Source organism: Parus major, chromosome 5 (genome assembly GCF_001522545.3).
Source record: "Parus major isolate Abel chromosome 5, Parus_major1.1, whole genome shotgun sequence".
Taxonomy (NCBI): domain Eukaryota; kingdom Metazoa; phylum Chordata; class Aves; order Passeriformes; family Paridae; genus Parus; species Parus major.
This window is the reverse complement of record NC_031774.1, coordinates 3,222,811-3,241,730: the sequence shown is the minus strand read 5'-3', so window position 1 is coordinate 3,241,730 and position 18,920 is coordinate 3,222,811. Positions and strand designations below refer to the sequence as shown.

Genomic DNA, 18,920 nt, shown 5'->3' with positions numbered 1-18,920 from the left:
TCTGGTGCTTTTTACAAATGAGTATGCCCTGATTGCATACTCAGTGTGAGACAGTGTGGGGCACCACTGCCTGTGCCATTTCTGTCCTTCCAGCCACCTCCCCAAGCACCACAGCTTTTTCTCCTTGTGTCCCTTCCTCCACATGCACATAAATCCTAAATACCCCACACACTTGCATAATTTTTAGATTTCTAGAATGGATTGGTTTTGACAATTTTTGTCTGATATTGCCATTGCAAGCACATTTACTAGAAATTTGGATTTCTGATAACCTTGGCCTAACCGTGACAGCACAATGTTACCACAACAGCACAAAGTTCTAGTGGAACAGTAGGGAAATCACTATGCCATGGTACACAGGAGCTTCTTAAATCCAGGGCTGGGATTTAGTCTCACAATGCTGATGGTAAAATCCCTCTTCACTGCACTTGAGATGACCTTGTGTTAGTTCTGTTGGCTCATTCTATCTTCTGGATTCAACCTCTGTATTGCTCGTTGTTCTCTGTAGTTTGCATTCTTACTGACATGAGCTACTTGTTAGGATGCAACAGGGTAAAAAATTAGGATTAAACCCAATGGAGTCTAAAGCTAGTGAGATTTTTAACCACTGAGAACACGATGATTTTTCTGTTAATAATGAAAAAAAAAAAAAAAAAAAAACCCAATGGAGTCTAAAGCTAGTGAGATTTTTAACCACTGAGAACACGATGATTTTTCTGTTAATAATGAAAAAAAAAAAAATCAGATCACATTTTATTTTCATGTTCTATTTAAACAACTTGGAGTTTTGTATTGAAAAATCTTCCAAACTGTTGGCTCTAATTTTTACCTAGAGTAGTATCACTGAAATTTTGGTTCTTTGAAATAATCTCATGTAAAACCTAACTGAATAAGATGGTTCAGTCATTTTTTTACTCTGATAATCCTGGCTAACTTGCAATATCCTGATCATAAGAGATTTCTTAAAATGTGTATATATTTGAAATTTATGTAATGTTTAAATACAGCTTGATTTCTAAGTAAGGAGTAAGAATAAAATTTCAGCTATTTTTTCTACTCATGAATCTACACTTTGTAAGTAATATTTAAAACAAGTTTACAGTATCAGAGAGCATTTTGGAGAAAACTACTTTTCTGTGCAAAAGCTGTAAGTTCCTCCAGCATGTTAGCTTTCAGTTTCTTTTGTGTTTTAAGATTGCTTTTACAAGCAGCTATGTACCCCAGAAGTAAAATAATTCACTGAGGAAAAAGTTGTAAATCTGATTAACTATTGTAAGACACTTTTGGCATAAATTTGTCTTTGGGATGCTATTTACTTTATTAAGGTTTACATATACAAATGCAACTACTTGCTGTATCATGCACATTTGATTATTACTTTTTTTTTTTTCAGTAATAAACTTTGATATCTTTGAAAAAGGCTGTGAGCTTTATTATTCCAAATATTCAGAGATAATTAAAAGCAATTGTATACTTGAAAAGTGAGTGCTCATGAGCATTCAAATCATAGTCTTGTAAGAAAGTAATTTCAGGGTCATGGATCACTCAGGCATTTTTAACAATTAAATATTAAATATTTAATTGTTAAATTAAATTTAATTTAGCAATTAAATAAAATTAAAAATTTTAACAATTAAATATTTGGCCTCAAGGCACAGCTAGACTGAGTTTTCAAATTTTCAGTCATTTATGTTGTACTGCTTTCACTAGTGACTAATAATTTCTTATATTTAAACTCTTCTAGGATTTATCTGTTCCTAGTTTCATAATCTCCATTTTTCAACCCAAGTGGACATGCTAGATCTGCCTCTGGAAAGATCAATGGCTCAGGATGTAGAGGAAATGAGAAGATAACTAAACAGATTAACAGGTTAATTAACTAATCTAAAAAGAATGGAAATTTCTCTGAGTTCCAGTTTTGCTAGAATTTATCCTTAAATCTTGCTAGAAGGCTGAATAATGAATTATGGATTTTAGCCATCATATGTTGTCATGTATCATCCACCTGTTGGAATTGGTATAACCCTTTGGCTGACTCCACTAAAAACACAAAAAAAAAAAAAAAATTGAGCTCAATGTGTGGCTTTAGTTGTAATAAAAACAGTCTGGCAATCCTTGAATAAAAATCCTTCAGGATATTCCTTCAATAGCATTTGGAGAGAATGCAATTCTAGCAAACCTAACTCACTTTTTCCTGACATCAAATGGGTAAATTGAGATTCTCTTCTGTGGCAGATGACTTGTGGTAAGTCTGTAGTTCATCCAGTGCTGCCAGACTTGTGAAACACAAGTGCAGAGAATAATGATACTGCTTTTTAAGAAATATTCAGATGAAACCTGATTGTCTTCAGAGTTACAAATCTCTGAATCAGATATCCTCCAACAACTAGAGAGGGTTTTATCATCCTCCCTCTGACTGTAGAGCTTCATCTGTGTGTTTTGAACCACTTTTACTCAGGAATTATTTTACATCCTGAGGCAGGGTAGTTAGACTTAATACAACCTTATCAGTAAGGGGTGTGGCCATGAGATATAAATGATAAAGTAGTATTTACTGAGTTTCCATCTTTGCCTTGCTAACCATCCCAAGTATGGAAGCAGGAAGGGAAAGCATGCCACATGAGACAGCAAACAGCTAGCCAGACTTAGCTAGAAGCTTTAATGAGATTATAAAAGCAGTGTAAAAGGGATTAACACAAATATTGACTTGGTTCTCAGTTTCTTGACAAACTGTTCCATGCAAGCAAGGGAGTGTCATTTACAGACTGCTATTTCTGTTCTCTAATTAAAATCCTGGGACCATTTCCAAGGGGTAGGGCATGAACAGAGAGAGGGGAAGTAACTTCAAGGACCAGACTGACATACACCTACATCATAAAGATGGTCACTGATAAAGCAACAGTGGGGCTCTTCAGAGAAAAACAAGCTAAATGTATCAGCTGAGTCCATGAGTCATCGTTGATCTTTTCATTCTGTCTGTTTCATTCAGTTGTGAATTTTGTTTGAAAACAAATATATTTATTGAAGAACTATATCCAAAAGTTTATCAAGGTGAGAGGTGATCTGTTGACTTTTATTTACAACCAGCAAATTTTGGAACAAATGTGTTTCACTGAAAGAGAGCACTGAGTGGGCTCTGCTTCCATGACATTGTACCAGACAGATTATTTTGCTTAATTATGTGTCTTTTTTTTCAAACATCAGCATGAATTCTCAATTAGGAGACATGATCATCATTAAATATTGGTTTATTTTCTTTATTGCATAAAAGGGGATCCTTTTGAGGTGAAAACTAACACAGATAAAGAACTATCCTGAATTCAAAGTACAAATTGTTACTCTCTCCTATAGCTTTTACAAAGAGAAGTTGTAAAGAAAACTTGAATTCCCCAAAGCAAGCACAGTTATCTCGGTGACTGAAAGACCAGTCTGGTCTATACAAGGTTCCTGTGAGGAGACTTTTTGTGATACCTGGGTGTAGGCTCAACCTGACCTCTTTTCTCCATCACAGGGCAGCTCACAGACTCACCTTAGTGAGATATCTCACAAACTTCTCCAAAGTCTTGATTTATCTCAGGCTCACCTTTGCACATTCCCTTCAATATGAGTTGCTGAATAGAGTGTGTGATGGAGATGTATTGCAGCTGCAAGTCTGGGTGGGAGCTTCCACAACAAAATCCATGAAACATTTCTTCTAAAATAGCAGTGCTTCCACAACCCCTTTGTCTGATCATTACCCAGGTCTGCCAAGAAATTCGTAAATAAAAATCTGTCCTTTATTGCTACAGGGTGCAATTGCTCCCTCTTGATCACCTACAAGCTGGTAAATGCAGTAAAAGAAGTTACTAATTTCTGAAGAACTAAAGTTTGATTAAATGTCCCTCAGCTTCTAGAGGCGAGATTCTCTGCTTATATTTGTATATGAATTTTCCTCAGACTTGTAACCATGGATCCGGGGATTATTTTCTCTGTTGGTATTATTTTTGAAGGTGTTATCTGTTCTGGTTTTGTTTGCAGCAACTTTAGGCAGTTTTTTTTCAAGGTCCATCTGAAGAAAAGAAAGAAAACACTCTTGTAGTTTAAAGCCTGTATTCACTGTCTTTTTCCTTTGATTAAACTATTAGGAAATAAAATATTATTAAGGAAAACTATTAAAACAGTGCAAGAATAAATGTATTCATTCTGTATGCCTTTTTAATGAGCTACAAAGCCTTGGGACACCTGGAGAATAGCTGTGGAGGAGGTGGAGGTGGAAAGGAGCAGCTCAGATGCTGGTGAGATTGTTACTCTCTGTTATCTTACTTGAAAATTTGTTGGTTTTCATGTTTATCAGCAAGACTGAGAAGTGAGGGCAAAAGTTTTATTGTGAGCTAAAATACAGCTGTGCTCTATCTTTAAATTTTATTGGACCTACTCTGTCTTTAAAATATCTGAAACATGAGCCAGATCTTTAAAATTCAGCTCTGACTGGAGTTGATCTGGAGAGCAGAGGCTTTGATGGGGATGGCAGCAGCAAGAGGGCTTCATGAGCAAAGGAGTTCTAAAGTCTTTTTTGGTGGAAGGCAATAGCTTGGTGAGCTGTGTGAAGTGCAGTTTTGTCTGCAAGGGAGGAGGGCAGGGAGAGGGAGGTCAGACCCTGTTCCATGAGCTCCTGGCTTTCCTGAGGGCTGTTTGTTTTCAGAGAGCCTGAGTCCCCATATTTGATGAGAACAGGAAAAATAGGTAACTTATTACTGACCAAGGTCTGGCTGATCTCATTTCCAGCCTGTGGTGCTTGTGCAGCACCCCTTGCACAAGTTCAAAAGCAGCTGTTGAAAGCTGGTTATTCCTGTGCTCAGCACATGCAGCTGCTCCTGGGCCGAGCTGATGCCCTCAGGTACTCACCTCCAGGCTGTCATGCTGCACTCCACACCACAGGAATACTCTGAGTCTCTTGGACCAAAAGCAGAACAGGTTGCAAACTGGCTTAATTAACACTGGTGGGATGTCTTCTCCTCTACTAGGTCCTGCAAAAAGAAAATAATAATATGTATGTATGGATAATAATAATATATGTATGGATAGCTGGGTGTGAGCCTTGGGAACCTCAGACCATGAGCTGGGGGAGCAAGATCAGAGCCCACTTTCCTCTTCTGAATCTGTCTCAAGTCACCCACTGGACTTTTAAAGAGCTTTTTTAACAGCAGAGCCAGCTTATGCAAATGCACATTTATTTATATTTATGGCTGTGTATGTTTAGGACACCAACCTGTTATAAAGCTGATCAACAAGCCTGTGATGGCACAGCCCACACAGCCAATGGCACTGAAGTACAGGTAGGACAGGGAGTACCAGGTGTCTGCCAGAAAAGGCCTGTGAAGAAGAGGTGACAAAAGCAGCTGGTGATGAGTTCTTGCCTGAATGTGCCAGCAAAATGCAGCTCAGGCTGGCACCTGGCACCAGTCTGCCCTCCCAGCCTGCCCTGTGGTTACTGCCTGCTGCAGGCTGGGCTGGCACACTCAGCAAAACACAGGTTTAAGTGGTAACAACAGGAAAATTACCTGTCTGGAGCCAGGGAGGGAGCTGCTGTCAGCAGCACCTCGGTGCTGTTGGCCAGGGTGCAGTTGAGGGTAGACAGATGCAGAGGGATGGACTTCGCTGGTGGTGCAGGGTAAATGAAAGAGCCAGTGCCAGCCCAAAAAGCCAAGCTGATCCCAGCTAAGAGGCCTCCAAGAGCACCCTTGGCAAGTACAGAAAGATACTGTTAAAGATGATATGTGGAAAGTGCTTTTCTGTGAATATGAATTAGGCAGGAGTAGGTAATGATGGATTACGGTGTAAATAAATCCTGTTCTCAACTAAGGTACAAAACACGGTGCTTTAGTGCCCTCTATTTATAAAAGTTGAAGCAGAAGTGTGATTAAAGCTGTGGTACAGATTTTAGTGTTAGTTCTGCTAACCTTGATGGAAATCCTAAAGGGGCAATACGGAATTGAACTCGTGTTTTGAGTGAAAGAATGAAGGCAAAGCTTTTGTAATCGCTCTGTGCATCCCAAGGCTGGTGCAAATATTGAATAATTTTTTTATTCTTAATGAAACTCAGGAGCAAACAAACAAAAAAAATTAAGAAAACCCTCATGTGAATCTAATCACCAATTATTCCACAGTTGTGTAGACTTAGATTCAGCAGGTTAAATTTAGGCAGAGAAAAGGCATGTATAAATAGATAGATCCTCAGGTGCAAAATCTGAAAAGCAGCTCAAAGACCCGAACAATTTTCAAAATGAAGTTTTAAGAAAAAAAAATAAATATATATTTTCTTTTAGATCAGGATTTTTGTTTCCTTACCTTCCAGTTAGCACAGGGAAACACAATTCCCAGAGTAAATAATCCCAGCATTGGCCCCCCACACATGCCGTGGATGGAGAGGGAAGCCTGTGGGTGCAGAGAAGAAAGAGGAGTTCAGGGCAGTGGCTGAGGGGAAGCATGCCCAATTCTGATTTTGGTCAGTAATTTTCAGTCTGAAAATAGTGAGAAAGAAGGGTTAAGTAGTGATTTCAGGGCACAGTTAGAGAGAGGATCACGTTCAGTATTGTTTCCTAGCAGTGAGTCAATAGTGAAGGAGTTAGGGGATTTCTTTTTTGACCTCCTTATTCCTCTCAGCAAAATGTCCACAGAAATGGTTTAGGTAATCTAGCAGCCATCAGAGCTGGCAGAATTATTTGCTCACTTCATCACATTTTCTGTTCATTCCTATTCTATTAATTGCATTCCTGAAGCAGAGAAATACCTGCACAACTCCTCCCAGCAGCGATGCTGCTGCAGCCATGGAAGTGCACAGGACACCATACAATATACCTGGAAAAAATAAGGTACCAACGTTCTCAGTGCTGGTTAATAGTGGGGATGGGTTCTAGCTCAGAAATGTCTGAGATGAGCAGGCAGGATGGAGAGATTTACACTTCTTATTGAATGTTTGGAGCAGACCATTATACACCCAGAGGTGTCTTGTGTGAAGTCTCCTTGGGTTTTTGGTTGATTGATATTCCTTACAAAGTAGAACAACAGCAATGAGATTAATTTAGAAGTCATGCCTCATGAAGAAATGTTTCTGTTGCCTTTTAGTGTCACTTTTAAAATAATTAATAAATGAGCTGGGAAATGATAAAACAGCATGGCTTTCTTCCCTTGACACTAATTTTAACTTCATGGTAAGTGAAACTCTGTGTGCAGAAATCTTGAGGAAAGCCAACCAAAACTTCTGTGCTTGCACACCTTGGTTTCAGATATAAAAATTACCCTTATAGGCCCAGAGTGAAAAAACTAAGTAGTAAGTGGAAAAACAAACACAGAGAAGACTAGAAGCAGTTACAGAGATGTAAAATATATGGGTTTAGCTCTTTCATGATATTTATGAACTTTAATAAAATTATTATAGTTATTACTATAGTATTCATAAAAGCGTTATGATCTTACTGCAATAATTGTAACAAATATCCTAAAAATTAAAATAATGTTGGATGCTTGATATGTTGATGATATTTTGTGGGTTTTTTTACTTTTTTGTTTTCATACTTTTTCTCTAAAAAGCTAAATACCCTGCTTATGCAATACTCTAAATTTGAATAGAAATTACTGTATTACTCTAAATAAACACTACTATAATGTGGTAATAACTACATTGATATTCTTTCTGTGTTATGAGGAGTGCTTTCCAATATTTTCAGCAGACCAGACTTTCCCAAGGATTTTGAGGAGTGGCTGTTAATGCTAGTCTGCATTTCTTTCTCTGCCATAATGGTGCTGATACTTAATGCTACCGAAGCATCAGGCTGATGTTCACCTTGAGGGTTTATAAAGGGTTACATTCCTGTGGAGGTTTCCAAAGTGCAAGTGTTTCTGAGGGAGTCTCTCTAGGCAGTGCCCTTTGCTGCTAAAGAAATGGGTCTCATCTGGAGTACCCACACAAGCCTTTGCTGATCCACGTGCTCATCTTCTCCGAGAGGTTTGGGAAACCCTTTTTGACCAAGTCTTCAAAGGTTACAGTTGCTAAAGCATTGATGCTGGCAGCCACAGTGCTGTAGGGAGGGAGAAGAAGGGTAAGTAAACAGGAGGCAATATAATCTGAAATCAAGGAATTTCAGCACGAATGCTCTCCAAGAACTGTATGACTCATGGTATTTTTCACATGTGCTGCTTTAACTGGGGAGGTTTCTGCTGCTTCTGCTGGGGGCTCTGCTTCATGCTGGCATGGAACAAGACAGAAACACATCCTAAATGACCCTTCAATTTAAAACTTTGCAAAGACCTGAAATACAGACAAGTTCCAGAATTAAAACTTGACTCCCTTACAAACAGAAGGATGTGCAGTCACCACTAGTGCCACCCTGGTCCTCCACACATGGCCCAGCTCCTCCAGCTCAGTGAGTGAGGCAGTCTTTGGTGAATACAGTCCAGACAGACTTGCTGAAAACATTCACACCCCTGAGTATGATATTGTGGCAGTTCGCTTAAATAAAGACAATATCACTATGAGCAGCTCACAAGAGTATTTTGGGAAATTAAACTTAGTTTTTCTACGCTTTGTCTGTACTGATAATATTATTCTAAAATGTATTTGGGATAGGATGATACTGAAGATGTGGAGTTAGACTTTATCATAAACATAATAATAGAATAATTTAGGTTGGAAAAGACCTCTAAGATCACAGAGTCCAACTGTTTGCCCAGCACAGTCAAGTCCACCACTTAACCAAGTCCCTAAGTGCCACATCCACATGTCCTTTAAATACCTCCAGGGATGTAACATAATTCAATGAAGAACTACTGCTGATTTCTAGAATGCTCTAAGAAAAAACAGCTGAGCTTTTCTTAGGGTTTCATATTTTTCCCTCATTGTGGATCCTCAAGAAATTATCATAAATAGCTAAAATGTCAATTCAGATTCACAAACCTTAGTGTTCCACTGAATGCACAGGCAACAAACAGTCCTGGGACTCCTGGCAGCGAAGAAAAAATGTCCATAACAAAGTATGGCATGAGCTGGGACAGAAGGAGCACAAGAGCAACATAAGAAATTAATTAAGGGTTTCCTGGGTAATGGAAGAGAAGTATTTTATGTTTCTGAGCATGTTGTGAAATTCTGATGTTGTCCCAAGTAACATGGTTTCAGATTTTGAGCAAAGGGTATGTCTTTTGTCAGAAATGCTGAACTGAATTAGTACTGCAGGAGTGCCAGAACAGATATTACTGTAGCCCTGATCTGGCACCCACCTTAGTCCCTGAGTGCTGAAAGGACATAGAGCATTTCCCAAAATTAGGCTGCCCTGATATGTGCTATATCTGAGTGCAAAGCAGCTCCTAATTATTGTAATGGACATCTGTACCTGATCAGGAGCTGAAATGAAAGCAGCAGTCCAAGGGTCACAACTCTTGTAATGAGAGTACATCACCAATCCACAAAATACTGCACACACTAGGACTGTCCAGAGTCCCAATAAATTCAGGTAAAGTGCCCTAGAGCAAAAAGAGAGAAACTGTTTCATGGACAATAAATAAAAATGTTGTTAAAAGATATTTATTCTGAACTTTTTTTGGGAGATCCCTTAATCCCAACTGGTTATGTAATTCAAACTGGCTGTACAATTCAAAGCAAGATTTAAAAAAATGAGCTGGAAGAGTCAAGTAACCTCTACTCAGAATGGGCTGCACTGAGTGCTGGGTCTGTCATTCCTGTCCCTTGTTCAGACTTTTGGGACATACTGAACAGATTTTTGGGAGATGTTGATGCTCTCCTGCCTTTAATGCACACAGAATATTATTTCCAATGTTACCATGAAAAGTAACAGTCTTGGTTGTTTTCCCTATTCCATGAAATGGATGTGGGTGACAGCATCTGCTAGGAAGATTGTGTGGCTGTGGGTCAGCAATCCTGCAGGTTCTGAGAGCTGCCAGATTTAATTTAATCTCATTTCATTTCATTTCATTTCATTTCATTTCATTTCATTTCATTTCATTTCAGAGCTCACATCATGTTTGGACATCGCCTTGCACAAGATCTATTGCTAAGACAAGTTCAGAATGTGCTACCAGGAAACAAAGGTTAATCCAGCTTGTTACTAGTGATGTTCTCACTGGTGTGACTTCTAGATGTTTTTCAGACACTGGGTTTTTTACAGGATAAATTAATATAGACAGTCATGACCTTCAGAAAAATCAGTATGTTTACAGGCAGCAAAAAATCTAACTGTTTGAAAAAGGAAAAAGTTACCACCTTTATTCTTTAGCCACAAGTGCAAGCAATTGGCTCTAGGTGTGTGAAAAAAATCTGATTGTTGAGTAAAATGTCTAGCAATGCACATACTACTGCTGAAGTTGAGGCAGGTAGCAAGTTGGAGACCTGAATATTTATATTGTGAAGATTCACTTTGTTCTTCACTGATTCTTATTATTCTGATGCTGCAGAATTTTAAGAAGTTGTTAGGATTTAATTTTAAATAGGTAATACCTTGTACTGTAGTGCTTCACCAAATCAATAACAACTTTTAATCCAGTATAACATAAACACAGCTCCAACAGATACATTTTTACAATTGATTTGCAGATAGCACAACTTCTGTGTTGGCACCTTTGCCATACTCTCCTTCTGAGGATTAGTTTATCAGCCTGATCATAAATTGATAAGCTGCAAGAGATAGATTTTTCTTTTTCCTCTGCATATACTTAAGTAATTTTGAGACAGAGGCAGTAAGACTGTCAGAGTAAAATTAGCTTGCTACCACCTAATGGGATCCCAATATTTATTTAATAGAGCTGACAAACTTAGTGTCATTAGTGTAATTCTTGATTGATTGCAAGAACAGGTTAATGACAGGTAGCTTACAGTTTAGCATGCTTTTCTGATTTGCAGGAAACACATCTTTGTATCGTGGACTGATTGACTCCATAGAGCCCTAGCCATGTAAATGTTCCCCCAATAACTATTGTCCAGAAGGTGTGTCTTCTTAAAGGATCAACATCAAAGCTAGAAGAAATGAACAAAGAAAGAAAGAAAAAGCAATTCAGTTTTTTATTTAAACATATTTTTTTTCAGCAAGAGGTTTTTTCAGAGCTATCTGGCATGTCCTACCAATCTGAATCAGAAATTTTGCATTGGTGATATTGTTTTCCAGAACAGACACCTGATGTGCTCAGCTTTGGGAGTTGTTTTTTTTTTTTACTTTTATATTGGAACACATTGTTTTCGAGTCAGGATAATCAAATATCATTCTGACCTAGTCAGAGGATCACTTAACTGAGATTAATTAAATTTATATGGATGCTCATGCTCAGACATCAAACCTGTGTCACGTTGTAGCAGACTTACAAGTCACCCTGTCTGGGACCCCATCTTCTGTAAGGAACAAGGTTGCTTACTAAACTCTAAAAGAATCCTGTAAACTTTTAGTGGCACATCATTATGATGTAACTTCCTTTACAAGAAATTGCTTCAGCTGCTGTGTTATCTCTTGTACAACAAAATCCTGTTACTCAGCAAGTCTAACTCGTACAAGAATATATTTCTGTCTTGAATATGTTATCCTTGCAGTTCCCCTTATCTTGGTGGGGACAGCAGATAACATTTGACCTTGCTGCTGGATTCTGTCATGGACTTGCCTTGATTAACCAACAAATACCCTAAACAGCCAAAGGAAGGTCAGATTTCTATCCCAGAGCACTGGTGCTCTATTGATTGCTGCTGTGGTGAGTGCAAGTAAAATGTAGTGTCAGTTTTATGAATAGAAAAATAAAGATATATACAATTAGCTGCTGAGATTAGCTCAGTTGATTAGAACACGCTGCTAATGGCATCAAGGTTTCATGTTTGATCCCTGTATGAGCCATTTACTTATGAGCTGGACTTGCTGATTATTGTGGATCCCTCCCAGCTCAGAATATTCTGTGTATGAAATTGGAAGGAATAACTGAGCTGCTTTTGTAGCTACACAAGGAAAAATGGCAAATCTCCCCTTCAGTTCAGCAGACCTTTGATTTCTTTAAAGAGCAAAACTTTCTTAATGGTCAAATATATGAAGAAATGAGGAATGGGCTTTCCCGAGTCACCAAGGTTATTTAAAACCAAGTCTGTGTATTTTTTGGCTTACTGAGGGTATGGTTTCTAAACATTAAATATACAGAAAGGAATGGTTTGCATAACTTGTTTCTTACTCAAATATGTTTAGCCGGGATCCTTCATGGGCATCTTCCCAGACTTTGGTCAATCCACCATTCACACTAGTTCCTCGAATCAAAACCGTCACGAAGCCAGCCACCATTACAATCATTTGAAATGCATCTGTCCAGACAACAGCTTTTAATCCTCCCTAAAACAAAGAGAAACTGTATACCCTCAATCCTCTTTCCTGTTGCTGAAGTACTGAAAAGTGTAGGAAGACTCCTTACTTGGGCAGCTCCTGAGCTGTACAGCACCGAGCAAACCAGGGCTTTGCATTCCCCCACAAAATGTGTCTTTTTGCAGGTCAGAAAATTTCACAGCCTAAATAGTTTGTCCATGGGCACAGGAGGATATTTGACTTTCAGTTAAATGCTTTTTTTCTGCCTCCTTTATATGCATTTGAAGAACATACCGTGGTGTGGAAGAAAATCTTAGGGACTTTTGGCCTGTTCCTACATCAAGTAGAACTCCATATATTCTAAGAGCAGAGTGTTAGCACTGTTAGCCTAACACAGAAAAACAGCTCTGGAAAGTTTGCCATTCAGCTTTCTTCCATAGCTACTTTCCCATTTGATCAAATCACTACCAGAGCATATCATAAGTGTTTTCAACTAGAGTGGAGTGATATATTGAAAAAAATCATTAGTGGCAAAGGGAATGGCAATTTGTTTGTGTCCTGAGCCCCTGGGCTCTGCTGCTTCCCTACAAATACCCATACAATATATCTGTTTAGGAATTTGGAGTCTCATGTTGCTTCCACTCAAAAGCAAAGCTCTCTGACCTGTTGCTTGTCCTTCCTAGGTTTTTGTGCTTTGCTCTTGAGCACAATTTTCGTTACCGTGTTTTTCAGCCCATAATTTGTAAGATAAGAATCATCTTCTCAAAAGATGACAGGGGAAGCTTATGGCCTCCTTATCTGGACTCTGTCTCAAGATGTCTGGTTTAAACGTGGAGACATACAGCAGAAGATTAGAGAGGATTTTTTTCCCCTCCAAATAAACTTCCTTATAACACAGAGTGTCGAAGAAATTTATCTCTATGTTCTCCACAGGAGCCATCCTTCTCTGATAGTCTGTCATGTTTAAAGGATGGTCAAATTAACTGTCTATGTTCCAGCTGTTCAGTTATGCCTGTTACATACCAGAGTGCAATAGAAAGTGCAGACAATTCCTGTTGCAGCCACAGAGCCCCAGAGATCAAACCCAGTGACTGTGAAACCAATGAAAACAAAATTGTTAGTGAAATGGATGTAACCATCTGGAAGGTAACAGAAGAGCTGTCATCCTTTAGCTTTAAATGGATAGGAGTAATTATTAATTTTAATATTTTGTGTCTATCAATCTTTGCTTGATTGTTCAAGTGTTAAGGAAGACTGTTTTGCATTGTTGTTTTCTTTCAAACTGAAATTAACTCATTTTCAAGCAAAAGTAACATTTAAGAAGACTTGCATAAAGCAAAAATGTCATTCTGATGGGACAGAGTGTACAAGCAATGCCTCACTTCTGTTCTTAGTCCAGAACTTTGTCTTCAGAAAGCAATTTCTTCAGAGATTCCCAAAAATCCTAAGACAAAAAAAAAAAAACCCAACCCCTAAGTAAACTCCATTACCTGCATCTAATGGTATAATGCTAAAATGTGCTTCATTAAAACAACTTTCTGTGCTCATTTGCTTCGTAGCTTCTTTGCACAAGGTGCACAAATTTTGTTTTGGCTGATACTGAAATCTCACACACCACTCATAGTCTGTGAGGGCAAAGCTATTCGTAAAGGTTTTCTTATTAGCAAAGTTAGTATGGTGTAATCATGACTGAGAACTTTCACATGGAATTCAGCTGCATGACAGAGGCAGAAAATCTGGTGCTGTGTGAGCAGTGGGATCGGACAGACTGAATGTAACTCAGATAATGAATAATGAAAACAGCCTCCCAGTCAGTTTTGGTAAAATCAGGATTTGGGCCATGATGATCCCTTGTGCCCTATGACAGTAAAATTGCAAATCCCATCTGTGGTGATGGATGCTCTCTGCCTAGTTTGCAAATATTAATTGAAGAAGTCTGGGGACAGACAGCAGAACAGCATTCACCTCTGGCCATGGGGAAAAGAGTTATGCCCATGGAATCCTGAATACAAAAGACAGGGAGAGGGGGAATCAAAGTACATAGTATGGTCTTGGATCATCAGCTTGTACTGTGAACTTTGTCAGGATGTTGGGAAATTGTGTGCTTGAAATCCCTTCAGGTGGTTCTGAGAGGAAAGAAGAGCAACCACGAGGCTCCTGCTAATGTTTGGGTGTGAGGGGAACCTGAGGAGCCAGAAATGCAGAGCTACAAGGTCAAGGCAAAATCCTTCTTACAGAACCTTTGAGGATGGTTGGGTTTTTGTCTTTATCTATTTTTGTTACTTTGTTTACTCAAGCAATCCTTCTGGTGTGATTATTTGGGTTAGCAGCATAAGAACTCACCTTGGTTGAGTGCCAGTGATGGAGCATAGACAACTATTCCTGTGTAAAGGATCTGAAGGAGAAAAATTATGTATTTGAGTGCTCAGTGATAAAACCTGTATTTAGAGTAGGGCTCTGAGCAAAACACCAGATCTAGGGGTTTCTTTAGATCAGCTGGTCTTGTATATGGCTTTCTGTTTCAGCCCTTAAAAATTAAAATCTTGTGTTTAATTACTTTCTGAGGGAAGGGCTATTTTCTGTCTTTGTATTACTTCTTTCTCTAATGCTAAGACAAATAGATGACAATATATCCTCATGAAATAGAAAAAGGGTGTCTCCAGAAAACACTGTGACACAGAAATTAAGTTGCATTTATCTCAGAAATTAATTTTTCATTTTTCCATTCAATCCCTTTCAAAGTAACTGACCCAATACCCTTTACATGTAAGATCTGAGAGAACTGGTGGAGAAACAAAGCACCAAAGTCAATAAGCATTCAGATCTACTGCCAAAGGTCTGGGAATTATTTAAGTTGAATTAATGCAGAAGGAAATGTCTCATCATCTCCCATCAAATCCCATATTTCCATTAAATACACAACTAATGTAACCCTTCAAGATGGTCACAGCAGTCAGGCATCTGCCCAGGATACCTTGTGCAGCAGTTTTCAAATAGGATCATTCACCTCAGTGTCATAAATGGGTAACTAAACATACCCAGTCAAGCTTGGCCAGCTTCTCAACAAAAACAGAATCCACATGTTTGGGAAGAGAGAGAGGCTTTAAGTGAACATAATGAAACCAAGAATGTGCTGTTAAAGACAGTTAAAGAGTGTTAAAGACAGCTAAAATGGCATTCTTAATGCTAAACAGGAAAAGTTAGAGAAGTTAGTTAAAAACATAATCAAACTTTCTTTTTAGCATTCATAGTTCAAGTGAAAAATCTAAGAAAAAAAGATTACTCATTAAAACACCTCATTATAAAAAATGTGCTGTGTGAGACTAGTCTGTGAAAATCGATGTTGAGTGAAGTTAGCATAAAAAAAAAAAGAGTCAGTGTTGTCTTACCGTCTGTAGGATGTAAATCAGGGTTGCAGCAAGACGGACAATCTTGTTAAATCTTAACTCCAAATACTAGGAAAAGGTGTAATTTCAGTAAAGTGCACATGTAGCATCTGTGACACAGATGTTACCCTTCTGTTTGCCCTGAGTAACACCTTACTGTGCAAGTAAACTTACTGGCACTGCTGTTAGGAGTAATTAACAAGAAGAGCAGGGTTGTCATTAGACATAAGGATAATTACATTTAAGAAATCTTCTCATCTGCACCATGTACTTGAAGCTCTATATTGGGTTGCAGTGATCAATACCTGCTTTGTGCCAGGAGTAACGGGAAGCCCCCAAGAGCTACAAAGAAATTTAAACTTCAAATGAAATTATATTCCAACTACACAGTGAGGAAACTTGAGCTCATCTCTAGCAGAAGCAGCATCGACTCCAGCAGTGACAGAAGTGGAGGTGGAGCAAATGATGGAGCAGCAACGTGGAGTTTCCTGGTGCCTGAGCTAAGCTGGCTTTCCCACCTTCTCAGCCTAAAGCCAAATCTGCACATTGCCAATGTGGAGAGGCAAGAAGGGGGATCTTATGGACTTCCAGGTTCAAGGATCTAGAGAGGTGTTGCCACCTTCAAGAGAACTGCAGAAGTGAGTGGATCTCTAAACCCAAAGGGCCAGGTTTTAAGGCTGAATCACCCCCTGGGGTCTTTGCAGAGTCTCTGCCCTGTGCAGCCTCCATGCAGGGAGGCTCATCTTGGGCCACAGTCCCATGTGCACCCCAGCAGACACCAGGCATGGGCTGTACAAATTCCCTCTCTTTTAAGAGTCTCCAGGCTGTGCACTTTGTACTGCCAAAGCATCTTTTTACTTCCTTTTGCTCATGCTGATCTTGTGTAACAAACCCCACAGTCTGCCATATAAATACGTGGCTAATTTATGATGAGCTATTTCTAAATAATACAATTTAAGATGAGCTATTTCTAAAAATATTTCATGAGGCCAACAGTCATCTTTGCAGCATGCTTGAAGGGTCTTTCTGTCTACAATGACACTTCTGGTGCCTCAGATGACAAAAGTGGTTGATTCTCTGGTATTGGGTCAAAACCAACTAGAAAATGCAACTATTTGCAGCAATGTCCAATTTTACTCTTCACTGAGCTGAAAACATTTCCAAGGCAGATCTGTTTGACCAAAGCCCTTCCTAGGGTTTGGGTTCAGTGAGTATCAGTGGCCTTTCTGTTACCAGAAAGTTCCTTGGGACTAATCCAGTTCCACCATCCAATTCTTGCTTACTTGAAACTGCCCACAGACAGGAGCAACCAAACTTGCAGGAGCTGACTGGAGTGAGTGAGAGACCATCCCAAATGCTCAGTAGCTGTCCTGTGGATGTGCAGGTTACAAGGGCTGCTACTGAGCTGAAGGAAAAAATGTGTTCCAGGGAAAATGCTACGCAAAAACTCTACAAAATTCAGAAGTCGTTCATTTCATTTCATTTCATTTCATTTCATTTCATTTCATTTCATTTCATTTCATTTCACAGAGAATGCTTGAATTCATTCTCCAGACCTGACTTTCTTTTCTTCTTTCCTTTTTATTTTTTGAGCAGGCCTGCCACCATCTTTCTCTTCCTTCCACCTCCACTATTTAGATACAGTAACTTGGACAAAATTACCATATCTAGACTAAGTTTGAATTGGATAATATTGAATGTTGTTCTTAAAGTCTGTCTCCCTAAACCAGAACAGAATACTCAAAAGACCAGAAGCATTTGGATACACTTAAATATTTTCCAATTTAACTTAATTTGGTGCTTAAATTTTGGTGTGTAAACCCATATCCTGTCTGTACTATATGTGCATAAAAGGAGCTCTGAACCTTAGATTGTGATTTCAACTTATGCAGTATAAATAGCTAGTTTGAATAATGCATATAATTTTAAGAATAATTAATATATCAATATTTGTTCTGTGAAACACTGCAGAAAGCTTTCTGTCAAAGACTTTTCTCTAAAAAATACAGGCATGATATTTAATTATTCCCTAAAAAATACATGCACAATATTTAATTATGCTAGAGTAGTGCATTTATTTTATGATTTTTACTTACCTCATAAGTGCTTGTGATGCCAGACTTATAAAAAACAGGTAGATAAAGTTCAGCAGTAAAAATTATGACAAGTGTGTACGAAAGAAAGAAGAGCACAAAGGATGCCCCGTAGCGATAAACTTCGGAGGGTGTTCCCAGGACTGTTACTGCTGACATGAAGCTTGATGTAAGAGAAAAAGCTATGGGTCCACATGTCATCTGCTTACCACCCACCAAAAATTCCTTTGAGGTTTTCTTTTTCCTCTCTTTAACTGCAAAAAAGACTCCAATGCTGGCAGAGACTAAAAACAGTGTTGCAAAAACGACATAGTCCCAAGTCACGAATTTTTTGCCTTCTGGAGCTACAAAGTTTGGCATTGCAGCAATTGTATAATTCTCTGATGGAAGATTCTGGTTTACTGTGTCTGGTGCTCTGACCAGATTAACTCTGGTGACAGCAAAGCTGAAGCTTATCTGTAGATCAGCGATGACAAACAATAAATTGAAAGACTGTTCAGCCAGAAGACTTTTTCTAATCCAATTCAGTTCTAAGGAGTTAAAAACCAGGTAGCTAAGGATGATTTAAGGAGGAATGCACTTAGACCCTGGTACTATGGGTTCTGCCAGGCAAGCTGAAATAAGGGACTTAGCTGTGAAATTTGTAGTACAACCCCTTTTTATCTGTGATGTGTAAATTTAAGGTTAAACATTAGCCAAAAGACATTGGCGTGATCCATGTCTTTTCTAACATCTCAGCATTTTTAAATAATAAAATGAGAGCAATAGAGGAAAAAAAAGGAGAGAGAAAGGAAGGAAAGCTCAGTGTAGAAACCTGTCGTCTCCCTAGTGAGTTTATTTTCAGAGAAGCAATTTCCTCATATGGTTAAAAACTGATCTGGAATGCCAGCAATATGATTTACAGTTCTCCTTTGACATGCTAAGTTTTCTTCATGGTAGAACCTCTGGAACTTAAGGCAGCCATAAGAAACTGAAATGTTTAATGTTTAAAACTATGGTGATTCCCCCCACTTGCTACAGTCCAGCCTTGGTGTGTTTGGAGACCCAATGGACCTCCAGATGAACAAAAGTGGGGTTTGTGCTTCACTGTCTGAGGATGAATTTCAGTTAGAAACTAATTTTTAACCGAC

The 18,920-nt window shown here is 38.7% G+C and overlaps 1 protein-coding gene across 1 annotated transcript; it reads right to left on the bottom strand.

Moving 5' to 3' along the window:
- Positions 1–3,230: 3,230 nt before the first annotated feature.
- On the bottom strand, positions 3,231–18,428 carry SLC5A12 (solute carrier family 5 member 12). The gene is made up of 15 exons (XM_015630784.1): positions 17,794–18,428; positions 15,701–15,766; positions 14,655–14,706; positions 13,335–13,402; positions 12,187–12,341; positions 10,862–11,002; positions 9,366–9,495; positions 8,933–9,021; positions 7,945–8,057; positions 6,770–6,837; positions 6,328–6,414; positions 5,541–5,719; positions 5,249–5,352; positions 4,885–5,006; positions 3,231–4,048 (listed from the first exon to the last, which is right to left on the bottom strand). The coding sequence occupies exons 1-15, from the start codon at positions 18,148–18,150 to the stop codon at positions 3,890–3,892; spliced, it is 1,890 nt and encodes a 629-aa protein (XP_015486270.1). The 5' UTR covers positions 18,151–18,428; the 3' UTR covers positions 3,231–3,889.
- Between the last annotated feature and the right edge of the window lie 492 nt (positions 18,429–18,920).

Bases quoted from the DNA above. Each gene is read 5' to 3' on its own strand.
- SLC5A12 (XM_015630784.1), bottom strand. From the start codon at position 18,150: ATGCCAAACTTTGTAGCTCCAGAAGGCAAAAAATTCGTGACTTGGGAC. The intron at 12,342-13,334 runs GTATGTAACAGG...TCTTTGTTTTAG, and splicing joins GCACTTTCTATTGCACTCTG to GGAGGATTAAAAGCTGTTGT. The intron at 11,003-12,186 runs GTAAGAAACAAG...CATTTCTTCTAG, and splicing joins TCCCGGCTAAACATATTTGA to CTTTGATGTTGATCCTTTAA.